Genomic DNA, 19,492 nt, shown 5'->3' with positions numbered 1-19,492 from the left:
AAATGAGCCTTAGATGTGCATAAAGAACTTGAAATGAATGTTAGTACACTCAAAAAGTTGTTTTCCCGACCAATATAATTTTTGTTTTCGCATATGAAACATAATTTAATTTATTGGTTTGCATGGACGTTGTTCTTTTAAAGGTTTTCAAAACTCCAAGGGAGGGGACCTTTACCAAAGAGGAGTTGGATGAAGTTCGAGACAAGTGGGCTATTTACTTCAACGATTGTGAACTACCCTCGGTGTAATAAATAGAGCAGGCTTGTAGTTATTCGTGACTCTTACATTATTTTGTTATTTATCGATTTAATTAATTACATTTGAATTAATTCGGTAATATTATTGGAAATTTGAAATTTTTATCATTTTTGAGGAATGTCAAGCTGATGTTTGACGAAACAGTATTCTATAAATTATAATGCATAATTTTATATTGCAAAATCAGAAATTATATTGCAGAATATTAGGAATTATATTGCAGATTTTTTAAAAAAAAAAAAAACTCAAAAGTTGCCCTTGTTTGCAACAAGAGCAACTTATGTGAAGCTTAGAAGTTTCCCTTGTTTGCAGCAAGAGCAACTTATGTGAAGCTTATAAGTTTCCCTTGTTTGCAACAAGGGCAACTTATAAGTTTCACATAAGTTGCCCTTGTTGCAAACAAGGGCAACTTATGTTAAGGGCAACTTTTAATAATTTTACAAAAGTGACCCCCCCATTGGTGGCACTTATGAAGGACAACTTACAAGGCCTCTCGGAGAGTTAGATACTGTGAAAATGAATGGTCGTGCTCATAATGGTTAAGGCTTAACCTTCTGTAAAAGTTTAACAGTTGCACTCAGTAATCCGAGAAACACTTCTGGACCTAATAAGGATGGCTTGGATCTTACCTTATGTTCAGCAAGTAACACTAAGTGACAAAGGAATGTGAATACACACTTGTCTGAATAACAAGTGGGAGAATGAATGAAATATTTCCTTCACCCAAGGTGCATTATTCTAATACCAAGGTTCAGATTAATTACGAACCATTAATTCAGTGAAATCAAGTGATCGGAAAAGCTAGCTGGAGCAATGCTTTCGATCAGTGAGTTCTAATCTATATTAGACTCACAGCTTACTCTTGACTGAACCTATAAGGTCACACCAATGACATGTAACAGATCATCGGATTAAATGAATCAAAATTTCATTTAATAAGCTTTTCGGGAATTAGTTCGGAAAAACATAAATATACAATATGACGTTGGATCGGAATCGTATATCATATCGCGAATATTCGTAAGCTAGGCAAAACGAATAATCGTATCGTACGCCGGTGATTCTTCAAGTACTATAAGATAAACAATAGCCGTAAGGCGTTGGTCGCGGATACGAGCGAGACGAGGCTGCCGGCCCATGGAGCCAAGCGCGCAAGGCCCAATGAGCCAGCAGCTCGCCAACAGCGAGAGCAAGCCCGAAAGGCCACAGCTGGGCGCCCGCGGACAACAGCGATGGCAGCAAGCAAGCAGCGAGGCCCAAGGCCCACAGCTGTGTTGCCTTGTGGGTGCTGCTTCGTGGGCTTGTGCGTGTAGCTGGCCGGTTGAGGCCTTGTGCCTTGGCTGGTCATGTTATAACCTTAGGGTTATAACACACCACCTCTACTTAATGTTTTTCCAATACAACACAATTCTAACTCTACGTAGTCAGTAAAACCTAATCAAAGAGAAATCCTAATTCTCTCTTTGCCTCCGTTCATACTATTCTTCCCTAAAAGCTAAAAACTCTTGAGTGACGTCTAAGCTACGAATCTCAAGACGGATCTGAATGTGTCGGTGAACCAAGTAGATGAACGACATTTGGAGTTCTTTATTCGTGTTCGTGATTTGTTTAACTAGGGAAAACACGCTTCGAATGTAAGTTTGCTTAATTTGTACTTTATACATGCTTCCTGGCTTTGGGGATTATTCAACTGCGTTAATATGTATTTAACTGTATTCCCCTACACAACCAATGTTGGTTGTCTTCTGGAAGGAGTTCTTGAAAGTGTCTTGTAGAGAGACGATGGTAGAGAAAGAGTGGAGATCCACTCCAAGAGCCCTTTTGAAGACAACCAATATACATGCTTTAATACGTCACAAAATGTATAATTAAATGAATGAGGAAGAGTGATTGATTGTTCTCCCAATTATTTTCTTATCATTTAATTTTGTTTGTTGCCAAATTATGCAAACACTTAGGGGGCCGTTTGTTTTGTGTCTTTAGGAAAGTGAATTGAAAGAGAATCAGTACTTCTCATTCCTTTTGTTGTTGTTTGTTTGCCAATTCAATCAATCCCTTACTGATCTTATTACCCCACTTTCCTATCATATGATTCCCCACACCTCGTAGGACATCAACTTTACCCCCCATACTCATCCGCACTCATCTTCCTTGACCAACTATTACACCACACCACCATCCAACCATACAAAAACCAACACTGTTGCCATGTCGCCGGATTTCACCACCCCAACCATCAATGCAGCCACCAAAGCCATCACCCCCAAAGCCTACCTAGTACCATTATAAACCCACTCTACCACTAAAACCTAATAACCTCCACCGACACAAAACCACCCACCACCTCAAAAACTCACTTGCCACCACCGAAACACCTACCTGCTACCACCGAAAAACCATCCACCCACTTGAAAACACTTGACATCAAAGGGGAAGTGGTAAAATAATCCAAATCACACTTGACATCAAAGGTAGGGTTTTCATTTCCATTATCTCTATCCTTTTGTTGAGTTTATCCCCTTTTCCTTTGTGTTGCAAAGCCCCTTAGTTAACATTGACGTTGAATGGGCCATTTATTTTTAGACGAATAAATTCCGCTTAGAGCAACTCCAATGGTAACCTAATTTAACAATTACCTTGTTATGCTAAATAATCTTTCAAGCTAATTTTCTATCTAATTTGATCTCCAATGGTTAGCAACTAGGTTTCTATTTAAATTGGTCCCCTTTTAATTAATTATTTGACAACTTTTGAGAGCCAAACTAATTTTCCATTTTTACTCCAATGGTCTAGCTATTAGCTTGAAATGTTTATAAATTGCAAGCTAGTCCTTAACATACTTAGCATATCCAACGGTAAACGAATTACTAAATTAGCTTAACATGCCACATAATATTTCAAGCTACTATCCTTTCTAGCAAGTTGGTACCCTAATGTCTAGCTACTAGCTTGATATTTAACGTAATCATATGTGTCAATTAATATTTAAATGTAATTTTATTTAATATTAATTCATCGGCCAAATATTTTTCAAGCAAAGAACACAGAACCAAAGTTGTTGGGTTATGACCGTAGAACACCAGCACAGTTACACTATCCATTGAATTACCAGCGCTAGTCGAAGGATAGCGCTTCCATTGAATTCAAACTAAGATAAAGGTATTTTCTTGTCTACTCCATCTCAGGTCTCGCTTCTTTAATGTAGAAAATTTCTGCAAATTTATCAAAAAATTACAAACAGCACATAATCCCTTTGCGTTAATCACTCAACCTCACTTGAATCGAATCAACTTAAACTTAGAACTTTAAAGAATATCGAAAGAAACCAAATACTTTTATTGATATAATACGAATTATACATCCTTTGGATAACAAATAACGGCTCTACTAAAACAATAAATAGTAGCTTTGCTACTTTATTGTTTGACATCAAATGAAAGAATTAACTAAAACAATACAATGCTCAAATGCTAGCGGCATCATGCCTATCATCTATTTCTCTGTAGTGCTCTGGAGTGAAGTCTTGATCTTCAGGATCATCCATGTCTTCTTCTCGATAAGAATCTCCATCCATAACTTCATTATCTTGCTGTGGAACACTATTGACCTCATTATTAGCCTCAGGCTCTGCCTTAGATCCACTAGATAGCTCAATAAACCACTGGATTTGGATTCTCAACCTCAACCACATCATCATCACCATTCACAACTTTATTTTCATTCATTGCATTCTCAATATCATCATCACCTTCCACATACTCTAGGCCTAGACTCTCAACAAGTCTACCATTCTCATAACAACTCTCAGCTAAGTCCAGAATAGTAGTCATGACCTTAGTGTCATACCTCTGTCTACCATCCCCAGTACCATACTTATGCTAGTTAGGCGTACCATCCTCATAGTGCATATCATGAAATATATTCTTAAGCTCTATGTAAGGTGTCCTATGGGGTAAGAAATAGACAATCATTTCAGCCATAACATCCCTATTCCTCAAATATGGCATTTCCTTAAGAGTAGCAAAATAGTTACATGCAAACTCAATCTTCTTTACATACAAGTGTGGAGTCTCACTATCAAGCTTCTCTAACTGGCCTAGATTAGAAAACTTTGAGGGCAACATCTTTAAATTTTGAAACACACAACTTAAAAGTCTTACTAACGCGTTCCCACACAAGAAATCAACCCCCAAGAGAAATAAATTAATTTCGAGAACTTAAACAAATTCAATGCACAAATACATACTTAATCATGAACTGTGATGCAATTAATCACATAAAGAAAAACAAAACATGATTAAAGCTTTAAATAAATTCAAATAAATAAACAATTAACACATAAAAGACACTAAATGCATACTTAAACTAAGTATTTCTTTAAGTATTTCTTTCTTAATCTACCCTTTCCTCACTTAAAATAAATAATAATTTTCGAAAATAATTAAGAAATAAATCCTAAATAATCGAAATTATTTGAATTAAAATCAAAAATTATTCTTAAATAATCTAATAATTAAAAATAATTAAATTCGAATAAATATTTTTCTGAAATTAAAATAATTAAATAAAAAATCGGATTTTTTTTTAAATTCCAAAATTTGGAAAATAATAAGGATTAAATTTTCAAAATTAAATTAAAATTTTGATAATAATGATTACATAATTAAAATTCAACTCATTTTCAAATAAATATTTGGTATTTGACTTTTCAAAATATTGAGTACTTAAAATATCATTTTGACTTTAGGAAAATAAATTTTCAAAATATCTTAAGTCCCGCAAAACCACTCAAATAGTATGAATTACTATTAAGTAGTTTTTGAATCGTAGTTTAAGGAAGTACCACTTTAACTATTATTTAATGCAAAACAACTCTCAAATTAGAGGTCTGCAACACCCTAATAATTCATTGCTTTTATAAAACCATTTTCCAACTTAAAATAAAGGAATTAACGAAGTATTACTGCCACCGTGATAATGGTTAAGGCTTGTACCAGAATTACGTATCTGAATTAACTAACTTTTAAAACCATAAATAATAGTTAATGGCTTCTATACAAGTTGAAACCATAAAGGTCCAAACCAAAATACTTTAAATCAAAATCCATTAACTAATCTTTAAATCATTATAGTCTATACTAAATAAATAAATAGAGTTTAAAACATTGCAGGTAAATAAACACTCTTATTCAGTCCCATCGCTAGATAACTTCACTTGCAAGTCATCTCTAAAACTTGTTTATTATAAATCTACTCCCCAACAATGCAAGTGCAAATGATGGATTATAATAGGATCATTATGGCAAAGGCCATGACAAAAACACAAAGCAGGTTAAAACACAAAGCACGTAATCAGCTAAAGCCGAGTACAAACAAGATAGAATGAAATCCTAAAACTAATATGCTAATAATAATAATTGAAACCACATGCAAAAGCTAACTAATAAATAACTAATCATGAAGAGAAGACTCGACTCAATACACGACTCTGGACTCATAAATTAATTAAAATAAACATCGAACAAGCCCAAAAGAAAGTCCATTACGGACGAGTTGTAATACCTCGTATTTTTTAGTAATTATAAACATATTTTATATTTATAAATAATTTTAAATATTTTATGAATTTAAATCTTATTTAAATAGTTATTTGAATGTATTTAATTAATTAAAAATATTTATTATTTTAATTAATTGCGATACGAATTTAAATTCCGAGTTGGGAATTTAATTGGGTTTTGAAAGTAAAATGATTTGAATTATTCTAAAGCCTGATCCAATTTTTATAAGGAGCTCAAACGAATAATTCAATAGCCTTATTTTATTCTAGCCCAAATCATTGTGCAAGCCCAACTTCAAGATTCCTAATCCTAGCCCACCTAGGACATGAAAATCTATAGAGACACCTCACCTCTCATAAAACCCTCGCTTTTCGTTAAACCTCACAAACCCTCACAATCTCTCTCCTCTCTTTTCTTCCTCTCCGCAACACACTCTCACCCTTACTTTCTTTCTTCTCTTTGTGTGCCTAGCCCAAGCAGCACAATCCTTGCTACCTTGTCGCCCACGCACACACGAGCCTGCTCCCGTGCGTTGTTGTCCTCCCCTGCCTCGCGCCCTGCTGATGCGCTCTTCCGCCCGCACACTTGCACGCGAAGCAACATCAACAGCCGTAGCTTCTGTGCTGTGCCGCGCACACCTCCTTTCCTTTGTCTCTCTTTTTGCGCTCGGTTACATATACCAAAGTAACGGTGTCGTGCTTTAGGTCAGCTTGGTATAATTCCTCTTCTTTCTAACCTTCTCTATTTTAAATTATGTTTTAAATTATGATTAATATTGAATTTTGATTGATTATTATGATGGGATTGGTTATAAACACCAAAGTTGAGGATTTTGATGACTAAATGGTTGAGGACTATTTTTTATTCAAGGACATTAATTTTCAGAATTGATTTATTAAATAAAGCTTCAATTTTTATGGGTTTAAATGATTTTAATGATGATTTAGGGTTAGAGTTTTGTTTTAAACCTTATGGCTAATTGATTAACATAATTAGATGGAAATTTTAATTATGGTAATCAATAATAATTTTTAGATTCATTAAAAGTATTAAAGTGTCAATTTTAATGGTTTTAAGCATGAAATTAAATTTCATGCTAGGGTTTTATAATTAGAATTATTATTTTAATGATTAATGATTAATTTATAATTAATAAAAGATTTTTAAACTAAATAAAGATGCTGGAAATTTAATGAACATGGATAATAATTAAGTTTCATTATTTTAATGATAGGATGAGATTTCTAAATTAGTGGATTGAATCACAAAGTGGCCCCCGTACTTAGGTATTCAAGGTACTTACAAGTATAGGGTAACCAACTTATATTCATGTGAATACATGTAACACCCTAAAATTTCTTGCCTTTATAAAACCATTTTCCAACTTAAATAAAGGAATTACTAAAGTATTACCACCATCGTGATAACGGTTAAGGCTATTACCAGAATTACGCAGCGGAAATAACTAACTTTCAAACATTAAATAGTAGTTAATGGCCTCCATACAAATTGGAACCATAACGGCCCAAAACCAAAACGTTTAAGTAACCAAAATCCATTAACTAGCAGTTTAAGTAGTCTAGACTAATAAAATAATAGAGTTTAATCAATGCGGGAGAAAAACTACGCTCAATCAACATCCCCATGCTAGATAACTTTTTCATCAAGTTATCTCTACAAACCAGTTATTTAAAATCTACCCCCCATCAACGCAAATGCATTGGTGGATCATCATAGGGTCATTGAGGCAAAGGTCATGACCAAAAGACATGAAGCACAAAGTCAGCGAAAGCTGAGTACGAAAAATCTAGAATGAAATCCTAGTCTAACATGCTTCACTCACAATAAATAATCCACATACAAAAGCCATATAAATAAACAATTAATCATGGACACAAGACTCGACTCTTGACAAGACTCTTGACTCATGGATTAATTAAGAATAAGCTTCAAACGAGCCTAAAAGAAATATCCATAAAAGGAAGGGTGTTGGGAGCCCACCAAACACCAAAATATATAATAATAAAAATAAGCCACTTGTCGGACCATGCCAACGGAATTCCAGCGCATAAAAGAAATGAAACAACGTCTTGTATGATTAATAGAAGTACAAACCCCTTGGTAAGATACTCCCCATTGTGAAGGAAATAATGCCCTTGGTCCAAGTTTGCATTTAATGCTAAGTCTAATAAATGCGGTTGAGTATTTATTAACAAGTTAATAATTTAGTGAGATCAAGTGATCTGAATATCTGGCTAGAGGCCGCTTCAGTTCAAGTGGAATTAATAATATTAATCCACAACTTACTCTTCACTAAACCTGTAGGGTCACACAAATAGTGCGTAAACGGATCAAGTATTTAAGTGAATATAATATTCATTAAGTACTCTATTTTATGGTCATTAGGAAATGATGGATCTTGGTTCCAGTGGGAGCTAAAATCATCACAAGGCAAAGAAAGAGTATTACCGGAAATGAAGATATTACCGGAAACGGAAATATGGTTCATGACGGAAATATAAATATTATCCAAGTCAAAGATATTGCCGGAAACAGAAATATGGTTCGTATCGGAAAATATTATCGGAAATAGAAATATTGTCGGAATCGGAAATATTGCCGGAAACGGAAATCTTAGCGGAATCGGAAATATTGTCGAAATCGGAAAATATTATCGTAATCGAAAATATTTTTGGAAATATGAATATTGTTCGAATCGGTAATAAATTCTGGAATCGGAAAACGAATCGGAAGCACGACAAGCGAATGCTCGACGAACGAGCTTGCGAGACGCAAGGCCCAGCACCAGCGCCAGGCCCAGCGCCTAGCAAGCCCGCACGGAGCAGCTCTCTTGGGCCAAGCAAGTGCAGCTTCGCCCAACAAGTGGGTCGCGTGCTGTGTGTTTTGACGCCAGGCCTCGAGCGGCAACGTGGGCCTCAAGCCACACGCTGCAAGGGGCTAGGCCGTCGGTTGCTTGCACGCTAAGTAAAGCTTGGGCGCCAAGCTACTTGCGCGACAAGTAGTTTGGGCCTCAAGTTATTGTTTTCCTAATCCTACTATAATTAGATATTAAGGGTAGATCTAAAATACTTACTATTTGATTATCCCTAGAATTCTAATATTATTAATTAACTAGAGTCCTAATACATATAGTTAATTGATTCCTAGTAGGATTACAATTCTCTATTTCCCACCCTATAAATATGTGGTTCATGATCACAATTTATACAACAAATACATCACATACAACACATTAAATTCAAGGGAGAGTTTAATATTTGCCTAGCACATTTATGAGTTTCCCGAGTGCATAAAACCTTAGAGAATATTCTAGTCGGTTGAACCTAAGGCGGATCCGGACGTGCTGTGGACTTGCTACGGAGGGACGACAGTTGGAGTCCTTTACTTGTTCTTGTTCGGCTCGGGAGCAGCTAGGGAAGGCACGCATCACATAGTATGTATACTAAATTATGTTAATTGACTATATGTCATTTAATTTGAATTCCTGGCTTTTATGGTTTTTCCACATGAATTATATTGTTCATAACCTTACAGTCGTATCACGAGCCTCTAATTAATTCTATAATCAATTATAGTTAACATGGATTAAATTTTATAAATTTGCAATGAATTTAAGGGGTGATTAATTTCGTGATTGTAATTAATTGCAAATTCATGCGGTTATTTAATTATATGTTCGTAGGATTTTCGGCAGTTTTGTCAATAATGGTCGAAATCTTATGTTTTTATAGTGAATTTCGCATGTAAACGACGTTTTAAAATTTTGACAAAAATCATAGATTTGTGGCCAAACGCAGAATTCCCTAATTCGAATCCGAACAATGACTTTTCGGAGGTTTTAGTTTTTCGAATGCAAAATTTGTAATTTTTACGATGTTAAATTAAATATTTGCGAATCTTGTATGTAAAATTTGAATTTACAATTGACCTATAATTTAGAATTTGTTTTGATTTTCATAATTAATTGATAATTTAATTGGTATCCTATGATTAAAAACCACCATAAAATTTGTTAAAGTTTGAAAATTTTAAAAATTTTATGACCTAGATTTTAATCCCTAGAAATAATGTAATACGTTAAATTTTGACAATTTTTTTACATTCTCTCTCAAAAAAACCCACTATTTGCGTGGTTCTTCGTCTCTATCTCATCTAGGGTTTCTGTTCTTGACTGTTCTTGATAAGATAAGATCATCTTTCCATTTATTCTGTATTTTATTTCTGGTATAATCTTCCTGTGATTTGTTTAATTCTAGGACTTTTGTTTAATCTTTAAACCTTTCACCTTTTTAGGATTTAGGCTCTTAAAACTTTTTCAGAATTCAACTTTCTTCACCTTTCTAGATTCTTATAGTAATTGTTTTTCTGTGAGATTTCCATCAAATTTTTAGTAACTTGGATTTCCTTTGTCTTTTTTGTTTTTTTTACAAAGTAATTTAAAAATTAATTGTTTTTTTTCCCTTAATTTTCTTTGTCGGCCTTTGTAAACCTAGACAATTGGTTTTTAAAGATGACTAAACTACTTCCACTTTCTTCCTTTTACCAACACCTGTATCATGCATCTAATTAGCTGTTAGGAGGAGCTTTAATTAATCAAAACTTTGTTTTCATCCTTAATCTATTCACTGCTTTTCAAAATTATGTTTTCCAAAAACCTTTAATTCTACTCTTTTTAATTCCAAACGATTTACTGCTTTTTTTATTTTTTTCCTGTTTTACTCTTCTTTATCCGGCCTTTTCGGTTCCTTCTTTAAATAATGAATCCAAATTATTCCTGGCCCTCTTATAGATCGGGTGTTCTTGTTGACTTTCCCGATAATTTTCATATGGAAAAAATAGATTGGGATAAAGAAGTTATTGGGAAGTTTTATGGCGACAATCCTCCTTCTTTCTTGATGGTTCAACGGATAGTTGATACAAGATGGCTTAAACGAGATAATATAACAGTTCATAAAACAGGGCTTTTCTTTGTGTTTGTGTGCTCCCATTTGCGGGATATTGAAGCTTTACTGGAGCAACGCACATCAGTTATTGATGGTAGAATTGTGTCATTTCTCCGTGGAAGTCGGGGAACAATTTTACCTGATCTAGACTTCGAATCTGCTCAGTTATGGATCCGAATTGTAGGCCTTCCACTGGGTATGCTCTACCCAGAATGGGCGTTAGAGTGTTTGCGTCATGTGGGTAATGTAGATTATTTTCATGTGGAAGGGCATGGTTTGCCACCGGAACCAGAATTCAGGGCTTGTGTTACTCTTAACCTTGAGAAGCCACTAATTCCAGGCTGCTATGTGCCGACAGGGGATGGACAAGTGGTGTGGATTTATTTCCGATACGAAGGGGTTTTCAAATTTAATTTGTAAAAAATGTGGTTTGGTTGGGCACTATTCCAGCAATTGCAAGACAATGAACCATCGAGCTCACCGGAATATTATGAAAAGAATGGAAGGGTTTCAAGTGGCGGGATATACTATGATATAGGAACCCATAGACATCCCTTTATATTCGAATATGATTGAGGGAAACTTAGACAAGTTTATTTTTCGCAACACAAGGGTTAACTTGCTTTTGTTAGGATTGCAGGAAAATATTAAAGATGGTGGTCAAGGAGAGGTGGATGATAATGGAGGTGGAGGAGGAAACAATAATGGAGGCGGGAATGTAGGCGATGATGGAGGGGAAGGAGATGGTAATGGAGGTGGGAATAATGCAGGGACCTATCAAAATTGGTTCATTCCTAATGTTGGGGGATGTCTTGATGAAAGTGAGAATGTAAATTCAAATAAGAGCAGTGGTAATGGAGGGGGTAATATATCAAATGGGTATATCAATAATACGAATAATGGTAAAGATGATAATGCTAAGGATGAGGTGTTGGGGTCAGATTTCTTTGCCACTACATCGCAAAGCTCAATTGAAAAGGTTAGGTGGAGGAAGTTCGAAGCAATAACAATGTAATTGTTCTTGGTTTATCTGATGAAAATGTTAAACATGGTTCAGACCTTTATGCACCCTATTACCCATCGTCGAACCAATTGTCAACTCAGCTTGGATTTTTTATGTCAGTCTTAACGGAAAACGATGAAAATGAAGTGATGGAAGAGGATGTAAATCCAAATATAGTTCCATTTTCTTATTATGAAGTCAAGGAGATGTCGGGAGTGAATGCCAAGGTGTTTGATGAGTTTCAAGAAAAGGGTGCTGCAGTGATGTTTAATGAAGACAAACCACAAATTTTCAAAGACGCCCACTATGATAACGTTTTCTATGAAACAAAAAATATAAGTGCACCTTCAATTTTAATAGGAAAGCTTGTACTCAAAGAGGAGGCTCACAGGGTACCAGGAACTCAAAAACAGTTGCCTGCTCAGAATTGGGCTTCACCAACATTTCCATCAGGGGCAAAGAAGAGACAAAGGCATTTGGGTTTGTTTCATTGTCGATCTTATGAGGTCAATGGAGACCTTGAGTTTCATGATTCAACTTGGCTACAAAAAAGAAGAAACATACAATATCAGGAAAAGAAAGGGGTTATTTCTATCATGTTAGGGAAGAATAGTTCACAAAGAAGATCTAATAAGAGAGTAGTATACCAGGGTCAACCATACTGTATAGGAAAAAAGGCAAGAATATGGAAGATTATTGATCCAATGTATCATGATTTTGGGAAAACTTTCAACAGTAAAGATGAAGAGAAGATGTGGAGGAAGGCCATGCTTATAGCGTCTGATAGAAATGATTCTGGTTTGGTGGCTGGCCCTTCACAGCCCCCAGGTGATATATGAGAATTATTTCTTGGAATTGCCAAGGAACGAGTGACCCACGTTCTCTTGTGCGTCCCCATGTGTTTTGGTTGTTCAAAGCTTTCACCCCCATGTTTTTGTTTTTGTCTGAAACTAAGACTACTGTAGGTAATGTGGTCGACTTAACTAGGGGTTGCAATCCATCTTTTATATGTGGTATTGACTCAATAGGTTCCAAGGGGGTTTGGTTGTGTTAGGATGGTCATCCTTTGATATCTTTTTGTTAGGTTATGATACATATGACATTACATAGATCATGCGGAAACAACCATTAACCCAGGACAACATATTATTTACACATAATCATATAGCATAATTTAGATGCATACTCTTTGTTGCGTGCCCTCCCTAGCTGCGCCCGAACCGAACAAGAACAAGTCTTTAGGACTCCAAGTGTCGTCCCTCCGTAGATAGTCCACAGCACGTCCGGATCCGCCTTAAGATTGACCAACTAGAATCGCCCTTAAGGTACTAGAAAATTTCGGCACTTTTATGAGCAAGATGTGTGTTTTAATTTTCTCTCAAAAAACTCACTTTTGAATACTTTTAAACTTGTTATAAATTGTGAGCCCTAGCCTCATATTTATAGGGGTATGGAAAGGGAATCGAAATCCTATTCAGATACAAATTAATTAAACCTAGAATCCTACAAGAACTCTAATTTAATTAATTTATCAAATAGAATTAGGAATTTAATCATTAACCGAACTCTGCATGTTTTAGGAAACGTGCACGAACACAAACACTTGCACACACACGCACGGCAGCCACGATGGGCCCCCATGCTGTGCGCGCTGCGCAGCCTGCTGGGCCTGGCGTGGCTGTTTGTGCGGCGCGCTTGGCTTGCTGGGCGATGGCCTGGATTCGTGCTGGGCCTCGTCCGGCAGGCCTCGTCCGATGCTTATTCGTACGATGCGCTTCCGATTAAATTTTCCGATTCCGGAATTCATTTCCGATACGAACAATATTTAATATTTCCGATTCCGGAATTAATTTCCGTTTCGAACAAATATTTAATATTTCCGTTTCCGGAATTATTTTCCGATTCTGGTAATATTTCCGATTCTGACAATATTTCCGTTTCCGGCAATATTTCCGATTCTGGCAATATTTCCATTTCCGATAATATTTTCCGATACGTACCATGTTTCCGTTTCCGGCAACATCTACGACTTGGATAATATTTATATTTTCGATACGATCCATATTTCCGTTTCCGGCAATATCATCGTTTCCGGAGTATTCATTTCTTGCCTGTGACGATCTTAGCTCCCACTGAAACCAAGATCCGTCGGTTCCGAATATTCATAGATGGAGTATTTAATGCCATTAAATACTTGATCCGTTTACGTACTATTTGTGTGACCCTACGGGTTCAGTCAAGAGTAAGCTGTGGATTAATATCATTAATTCCACTTGAACTGAAGCGGCCTCTAGCTAGGCATTCAGCTCACTTGATCTCACTGAATTATTAACTTGTTAATTAATACTGAACCGCATTTATTAGACTTAACATAGAATGCATACTTGGACCAAGGGCATTATTTCCTTCACTTTTGCGTTTTCACTTCCCAAAATATTGTTCTTTGTAAAGTTGTAGTGTCTGAAGGAAATGAGTGGGTTGTGATGTTTGTGTATGGTGCTCCTTCTTTAGAAGACAGATTAGGAGTGTGGATGCAAATTGTTAGAAATTTTATCCAAATTTCCTAAGTGTTTAGTTTTGGGATACTTTAACCAGTTAGAGCTTTATTCTGATAAGATTGGAGGCTCACCTTCAATTAGAGGTTGGGAAAATTTTATGCATTGGAGGCTAGCGTCAAACTTGTTTGAAGTTCCTTTCTCAGGGCCTCCGTTTACATGGTCTAATAAACAGGAAGGTCCAAACCTAATTTTAGAACGTCTAGATAGGGCTTACATGTCGGTTGATTGGTTTACTGAATTTCCGAATAGTAGATTATTAAATCAACCAATTCTTGTCTCGGATCATGCAGCTATTGTTTTTGAGACTTTGACCACATAAATAAAACGGAATAGACCATATCAACTGGAGAATTGGTGTTTGGGATTTAAGGAAGTGATGGAAATTATTGATGCTGTTTGGAAACTTTATATTTTTGGTTCCCCTATGTATTCTCTGTCGAGGAAGTTAACCATTGTTCGTCGAGACTGAAATACTGGTGTATCAACAACAAGAAATGTTGGGGGGTGAACTGGCAACATTTTATAGAACCCTTAACAGTTGCTGGTAATGAAGTCTCAGACTTGGGTTCGGGTGCTTCTTATATGCAGAAAGTGGCCACTTGTCAAGATCAAGCTCATGTTCAATTCCTTTATTGGTCACAACGAATGAAAGAAGGTTGGGTTGCTAAAGGTGATTGTCCGTCAAAGATTCTTTACTCAAGAGTTAAAAAAAGGAGATGTGGTTTGACGAATATGACGGGAGAATTAAAACAGGGCCAGGAGGAGATTGAAAGCATAGTAGTGTCAAATCTAAAAGAGGTTTTTTTATCTGATAACCTACCTTTACCATCCCAGGATATTGACCAGGTTCTTCGAGAAATAGATTTACCTCAACTTAGCTATGCTGAAAGCACGAATTTAGTGCGGCCTTTTACATCTCAGGAAATTCGAGCGGCAATGTTCACAATGCCCACAGATAAATCTTCTGGGCCTGATGGTGTTTCTGTAGAATTTTTTAAACACAACTGGGAGAGGGTGGGTTCCTCGGTTGTAGACATCATTCAACATTTCATATCTACGGGATTCATGCTGAAAGAATGGAATAGAACATTACTTGTAATGATTCCTAAAATTTCTTCTCCTGAAGAGTTTAGTCACCTGAGGCCAATAAGTTTGTGCAACACAATCCACAAGTGTGCCTCCAAGTGTTTGGCAAATCGCTTAAAGATGGTCCTTCCATCTTTTATTCAAGATGAACAACATGCTTTTATTCCTGGAAGGTACATGTCGGATAACATTCTCTTAAGTCATGAGTTGTTGTCCTTTATTAATAGCAGGACTAGAACAGGACTAAATTTGGTTGTGGTCAAGATTGATATGAGCAAAGCTTATGACCGCGTTCACTGGGGATTTTTGTTAAAGGTTTTACAAGCTTACGGGTTTCCGCCACACTGGTTACACTTGATTCAGCAATGCATTTCTACAACTTCTTTTAAAGTTTTACTGAATAGAAAAACTACTTCGTCTTTTCGGCCAAACTGTGGTCTCAGGCAGGGTGACCCTTTATCCCCATATTTGTTTCTGTTTTGTATGGACATTTTAGGGAGAATGCTTACTTTAGGAAGGGACATTAAACAATTCCAGGGTATTACTCCAGTTCGGCGAGGACCTTGTCTTTCACATTTATTCTTTGCTGATGATGCAATGATTTTCTTTAAAGCCACCACAGAGGGGTGTGTCAACATAAAAGGTATTATGAGCCGTTTCTGTGCTATTTCTGGACAACAACTTAATTTGCAGAAATCCTATATAAAGTTCATCCCAAATACAACGATCGAGAATCAACAATCGCTGAGGGATATTCTTCGTATGCAACAAGTAACTCAATTTCAGGTACATCTAGGGGTTCCGATAGATATTGTGGGGAAAAAGTCTACACGTTTTCATTTTCTTATTGATAAAGTAGCCGCCCTTCTCATATCCTGGAATATGATCTCTCTATCTCAACAACAAAAACTTATTTTGATTAATTCGGTGGTTATTTCTACAATCCCTCACATTCTGAACTGCTTGGAAATCCCAATTGTTATAGCAAACAAGATAGATTCAATGGTTGCTGCTTTCTTTTGGGAGAAGCAAGGAACCAAAGGAATGCACTGGGTGCGAAGAGAGATTGCCCATTTACCAAAAAGAATGGGGGATTTAGGGATCAGGAATGTAGCACATTTCAACTCAGCATTTCTAATGAAGCAAGCCTGGAGAATTCATCATAACCCCCAATTATTATTGTCCAAAAGTGTACCATGCTAAAGGAAGGTCATCTTTATCTACTGGAGCACAAAGTTCAGTTAGAGGCCACATTTCCTGGGGGTTCAGAGAAATAAGAAAAGCCGAGAATCTTCTACTGCGTGGGTGTTGTTGGAAAACAGGGACGGGAACAAAGGTAGTGGCAGGAAGAGATAAATGGGTAGATGGTCGGGTGCGAGTGTTCTCTTCTGATGTTCATCTTGATGAGGCTAGATCTTGGAAAGTGTGTGATTTTATACTCCAAGGGCCAATGCGTTGGAATGCTGAAAAGCTAAGACATAGTTTTGAGTGGAAAGATGGCCAAGATATTTTATCAATGGAGTTGCCAGATGAAGATGATGATGATCATCTTCAGTGGTCCGGGCAAAAATCCGGGCAATTTACAGTTAAGTCAGGATACGCTTTCATATGTGGTTTGGAGGATGTTGAGCTTCCTCGTGATACCAGTGACCTTGCAAAGGAATTTTTTAAAACTTTATGGTCTCTTAACATTCCTCCTAAGTGGAAACTCTTCTTATGAAAAATACTCTTGGGTTGTCTTCCTGTTTCTGTGAATCTTTGTATAAGAGCTATTCAAACTGACACTACATGTGTGCAGTGTGGTGACCAACATGAGGATCAAGAACATTTATTTCGGTTGTGCCCGTTGGCGCAACAAACTTGGATGAGTGGATCTTTGAGCATCCATTCAAAATTCAATGAGAATTTGTCCTTCCAGGATTGGGTTCTCTACTATATTCGGCTTTGCATTAGCTCGGATGATAAAAATGGTGATAGAGTGCCATATTTCATTAGTACCTTGTGGGCACTTTGGCGTGCGAGAAACAACAACATCTTTCTTGGAGTGGTCGGGAATTTAACGAATGTTTTTACTCGAATTCAGGAAGCTTTGGAACAGTTTCACATTTTTATCAAAGCTCGCCAACATGATAAATTGTCTTTCCAAGCACAGGAAAACTGTGACGTTCCTCCACCAGGATTTTGGAATGTTGACATTGGAATCCATTCAGAAGGACAAATTATATGTCATTTGCAGATACACGCGGCCTGGAGAAAAGAGAATAACCGGGCGGGAATGGGATGGTCTTTGGCAGCAGATTCAGTCCATCATACTCACCCAACAGGAGGATGCGCCTGGGGGATGACTCATTCAGCTGCTCAAGCTGAAGCTTTGGCATGTTTGCATGCATTTCAATGGGCTAAGGATCAATTGATTGATTCAGTTTTAATTTTAACAGACTCGGCCAACCTGGTTACAGATCTACAAAGGACGAAGTCGCATAATATCCACCAGAAATGGAAAATTGCAAGAATTCGGCGTCTAGGAAAGTGTTTTGATCGATGTGTGGTCTATAAGGCAAGTCGTGAACAAGTCCAGAAGGCGCACGACCTAGTTAGGATTGCAATTCAACAAGGTTTTGCAAGGGAGCCAGATTAGATCGATGTGTGGTCTTTTTTTGTTTTTTGTTTCTTTAATTTTCTTGTTACTCTATGTTGTTTCTTTCTTGTATCTTTTCTTCATGTCAAAAAAAAAGAAAAAGAAATCATGTAATCGGAAATTGATTTGATTAATAAATTTTGTTTTTTCGCCTATGTATAAAATTAATATGGGTGATTAATTTGTCGTTAAATTTAATTATGAAAGTTCCAATTTTTATATAAATCGTTCACAATCTTGCACGCACGAAGCAATGGATAGCTAAGTGTTACCCTTAAGGGGTGTTGCAATGGTGCGGGCATGCGACGACGAGCAAGGGAGCACGTCGCCCATGCGGTGCTATGGTAGCGAGCAAGCCACGAGCGCGCGTGCGAGGGCTATGGGCCCGAGCAGTGTGTGATGTGTGCGGGTGAGCGAGGGCGACGAGCATCAAGCGGAAGGCAAGAGGCAGGGCAAGCAACACGCTGAGCAAAGGATCTTGCGTGTACGATGTGCCTAGCCTCACTGCCTAACGCGCGCAGGGGCGGGCCAGCGAGCGCTGCCTGCTGCGATGCACCACAAGACCAAGTGGGCAAGCAGGCCGTGGGCGCTGCACTCGTGCACGCGGCCCATGGGCGCTGCTGCTGTGAGTCTTTGGTGAGGTGTGGGCTTATGCCTACGGCCTTGCCTTAGCCCGTTGGTTCGTTTTAATTTTTCGTTGAGCAACGATTTTAATTAATTTTAATTTCGTGCTTATAATTTTTCTCCGAATTTTATTTTGTTAGTTTAATTATTATAATTAATTTTATACTAATTATTTAATAAAATCCAAAAAACTTGATAAAATTAGTATTAATTAAATATAATCAACTGAAAATTAATTTAAGGGATTTAAAATTGTTTTATGTGAGCTTTAAATTTTAATTAAATTTGTAGTTTCCAGTTGGACTAGGGAATACATTTTATGTTTAAAATTAGTAAAGCATATAATTCTTGGTTTAAGTGGGAGCTTTTAGTCATTAAACTCTTGATTAGGTCTTTATTCCTTTAAGGTTAACAACTTGATTAGAACTAATAAGGTTGAATAATTTGCAGATTGTTGGAACCTTAATTAGTTGTTGCAAATGTTTATCTGATGCATATTTTTCTGCTAACTTGCTAAGTGGGCCATTCATTGATAAACGAATGGATTGAATGGTATATTGTAAATGTATTGTTTTGCAGGTTGCGGAAAGTGATTAGTATGGCCCAAATAGGATAGTAAATATGGTATGCGTACCATTAATTTGAATGTAAATATGGTCTAATGCACCATAGGTTTTATTTAAATATGGTATGTGTTCTATTTCTAGTAATTAGTTTAATTATTGCAAAGTCCTATTTGAAGAAAATGGTGCCTCCCATGGTGAAATTCAAGACAGAGTTTCCAATCCATTTTCAATACT

General features: G+C 36.7%; 2 protein-coding genes across 2 annotated transcripts; both read left to right on the top strand.

The window, feature by feature from the left end:
* Positions 1–10,597: 10,597 nt before the first annotated feature.
* Positions 10,598–11,798, top strand: LOC130462635 (uncharacterized). The gene is made up of 2 exons (XM_056831333.1): positions 10,598–11,155; positions 11,424–11,798. The coding sequence occupies exons 1-2, from the start codon at positions 10,598–10,600 to the stop codon at positions 11,796–11,798; spliced, it is 933 nt and encodes a 310-aa protein (XP_056687311.1).
* A 137-nt stretch (positions 11,799–11,935) lies between these two features.
* Positions 11,936–17,150, top strand: LOC130462632 (uncharacterized). Its single transcript, XM_056831326.1, has 3 exons — positions 11,936–12,614; positions 14,883–16,483; positions 16,578–17,150. Exons 1-3 carry the CDS (start codon positions 11,936–11,938, stop codon positions 17,148–17,150), a joined length of 2,853 nt encoding a protein of 950 aa, XP_056687304.1.
* The last annotated feature ends 2,342 nt before the right edge of the window (positions 17,151–19,492 follow it).

Source organism: Spinacia oleracea, chromosome 1, assembly GCF_020520425.1.
Source record: "Spinacia oleracea cultivar Varoflay chromosome 1, BTI_SOV_V1, whole genome shotgun sequence".
NCBI classification, from domain to species: domain Eukaryota; kingdom Viridiplantae; phylum Streptophyta; class Magnoliopsida; order Caryophyllales; family Amaranthaceae; genus Spinacia; species Spinacia oleracea.
This window is presented reverse-complemented; position numbering and strand designations above follow the sequence as displayed.

Bases quoted from the DNA above. Each gene is read 5' to 3' on its own strand.
- LOC130462635 (XM_056831333.1), top strand. From the start codon at position 10,598: ATGAATCCAAATTATTCCTGGCCCTCTTATAGATCGGGTGTTCTTGTT. The intron at 11,156-11,423 runs GTGTGGATTTAT...TTAGGATTGCAG, and splicing joins CGACAGGGGATGGACAAGTG to GAAAATATTAAAGATGGTGG.
- LOC130462632 (XM_056831326.1), top strand. From the start codon at position 11,936: ATGGAAGAGGATGTAAATCCAAATATAGTTCCATTTTCTTATTATGAA. The intron at 12,615-14,882 runs GTGATATATGAG...AACCCTTAACAG, and splicing joins TGGCCCTTCACAGCCCCCAG to TTGCTGGTAATGAAGTCTCA. The intron at 16,484-16,577 runs GTGCGAAGAGAG...TAATGAAGCAAG, and splicing joins GAACCAAAGGAATGCACTGG to CCTGGAGAATTCATCATAAC.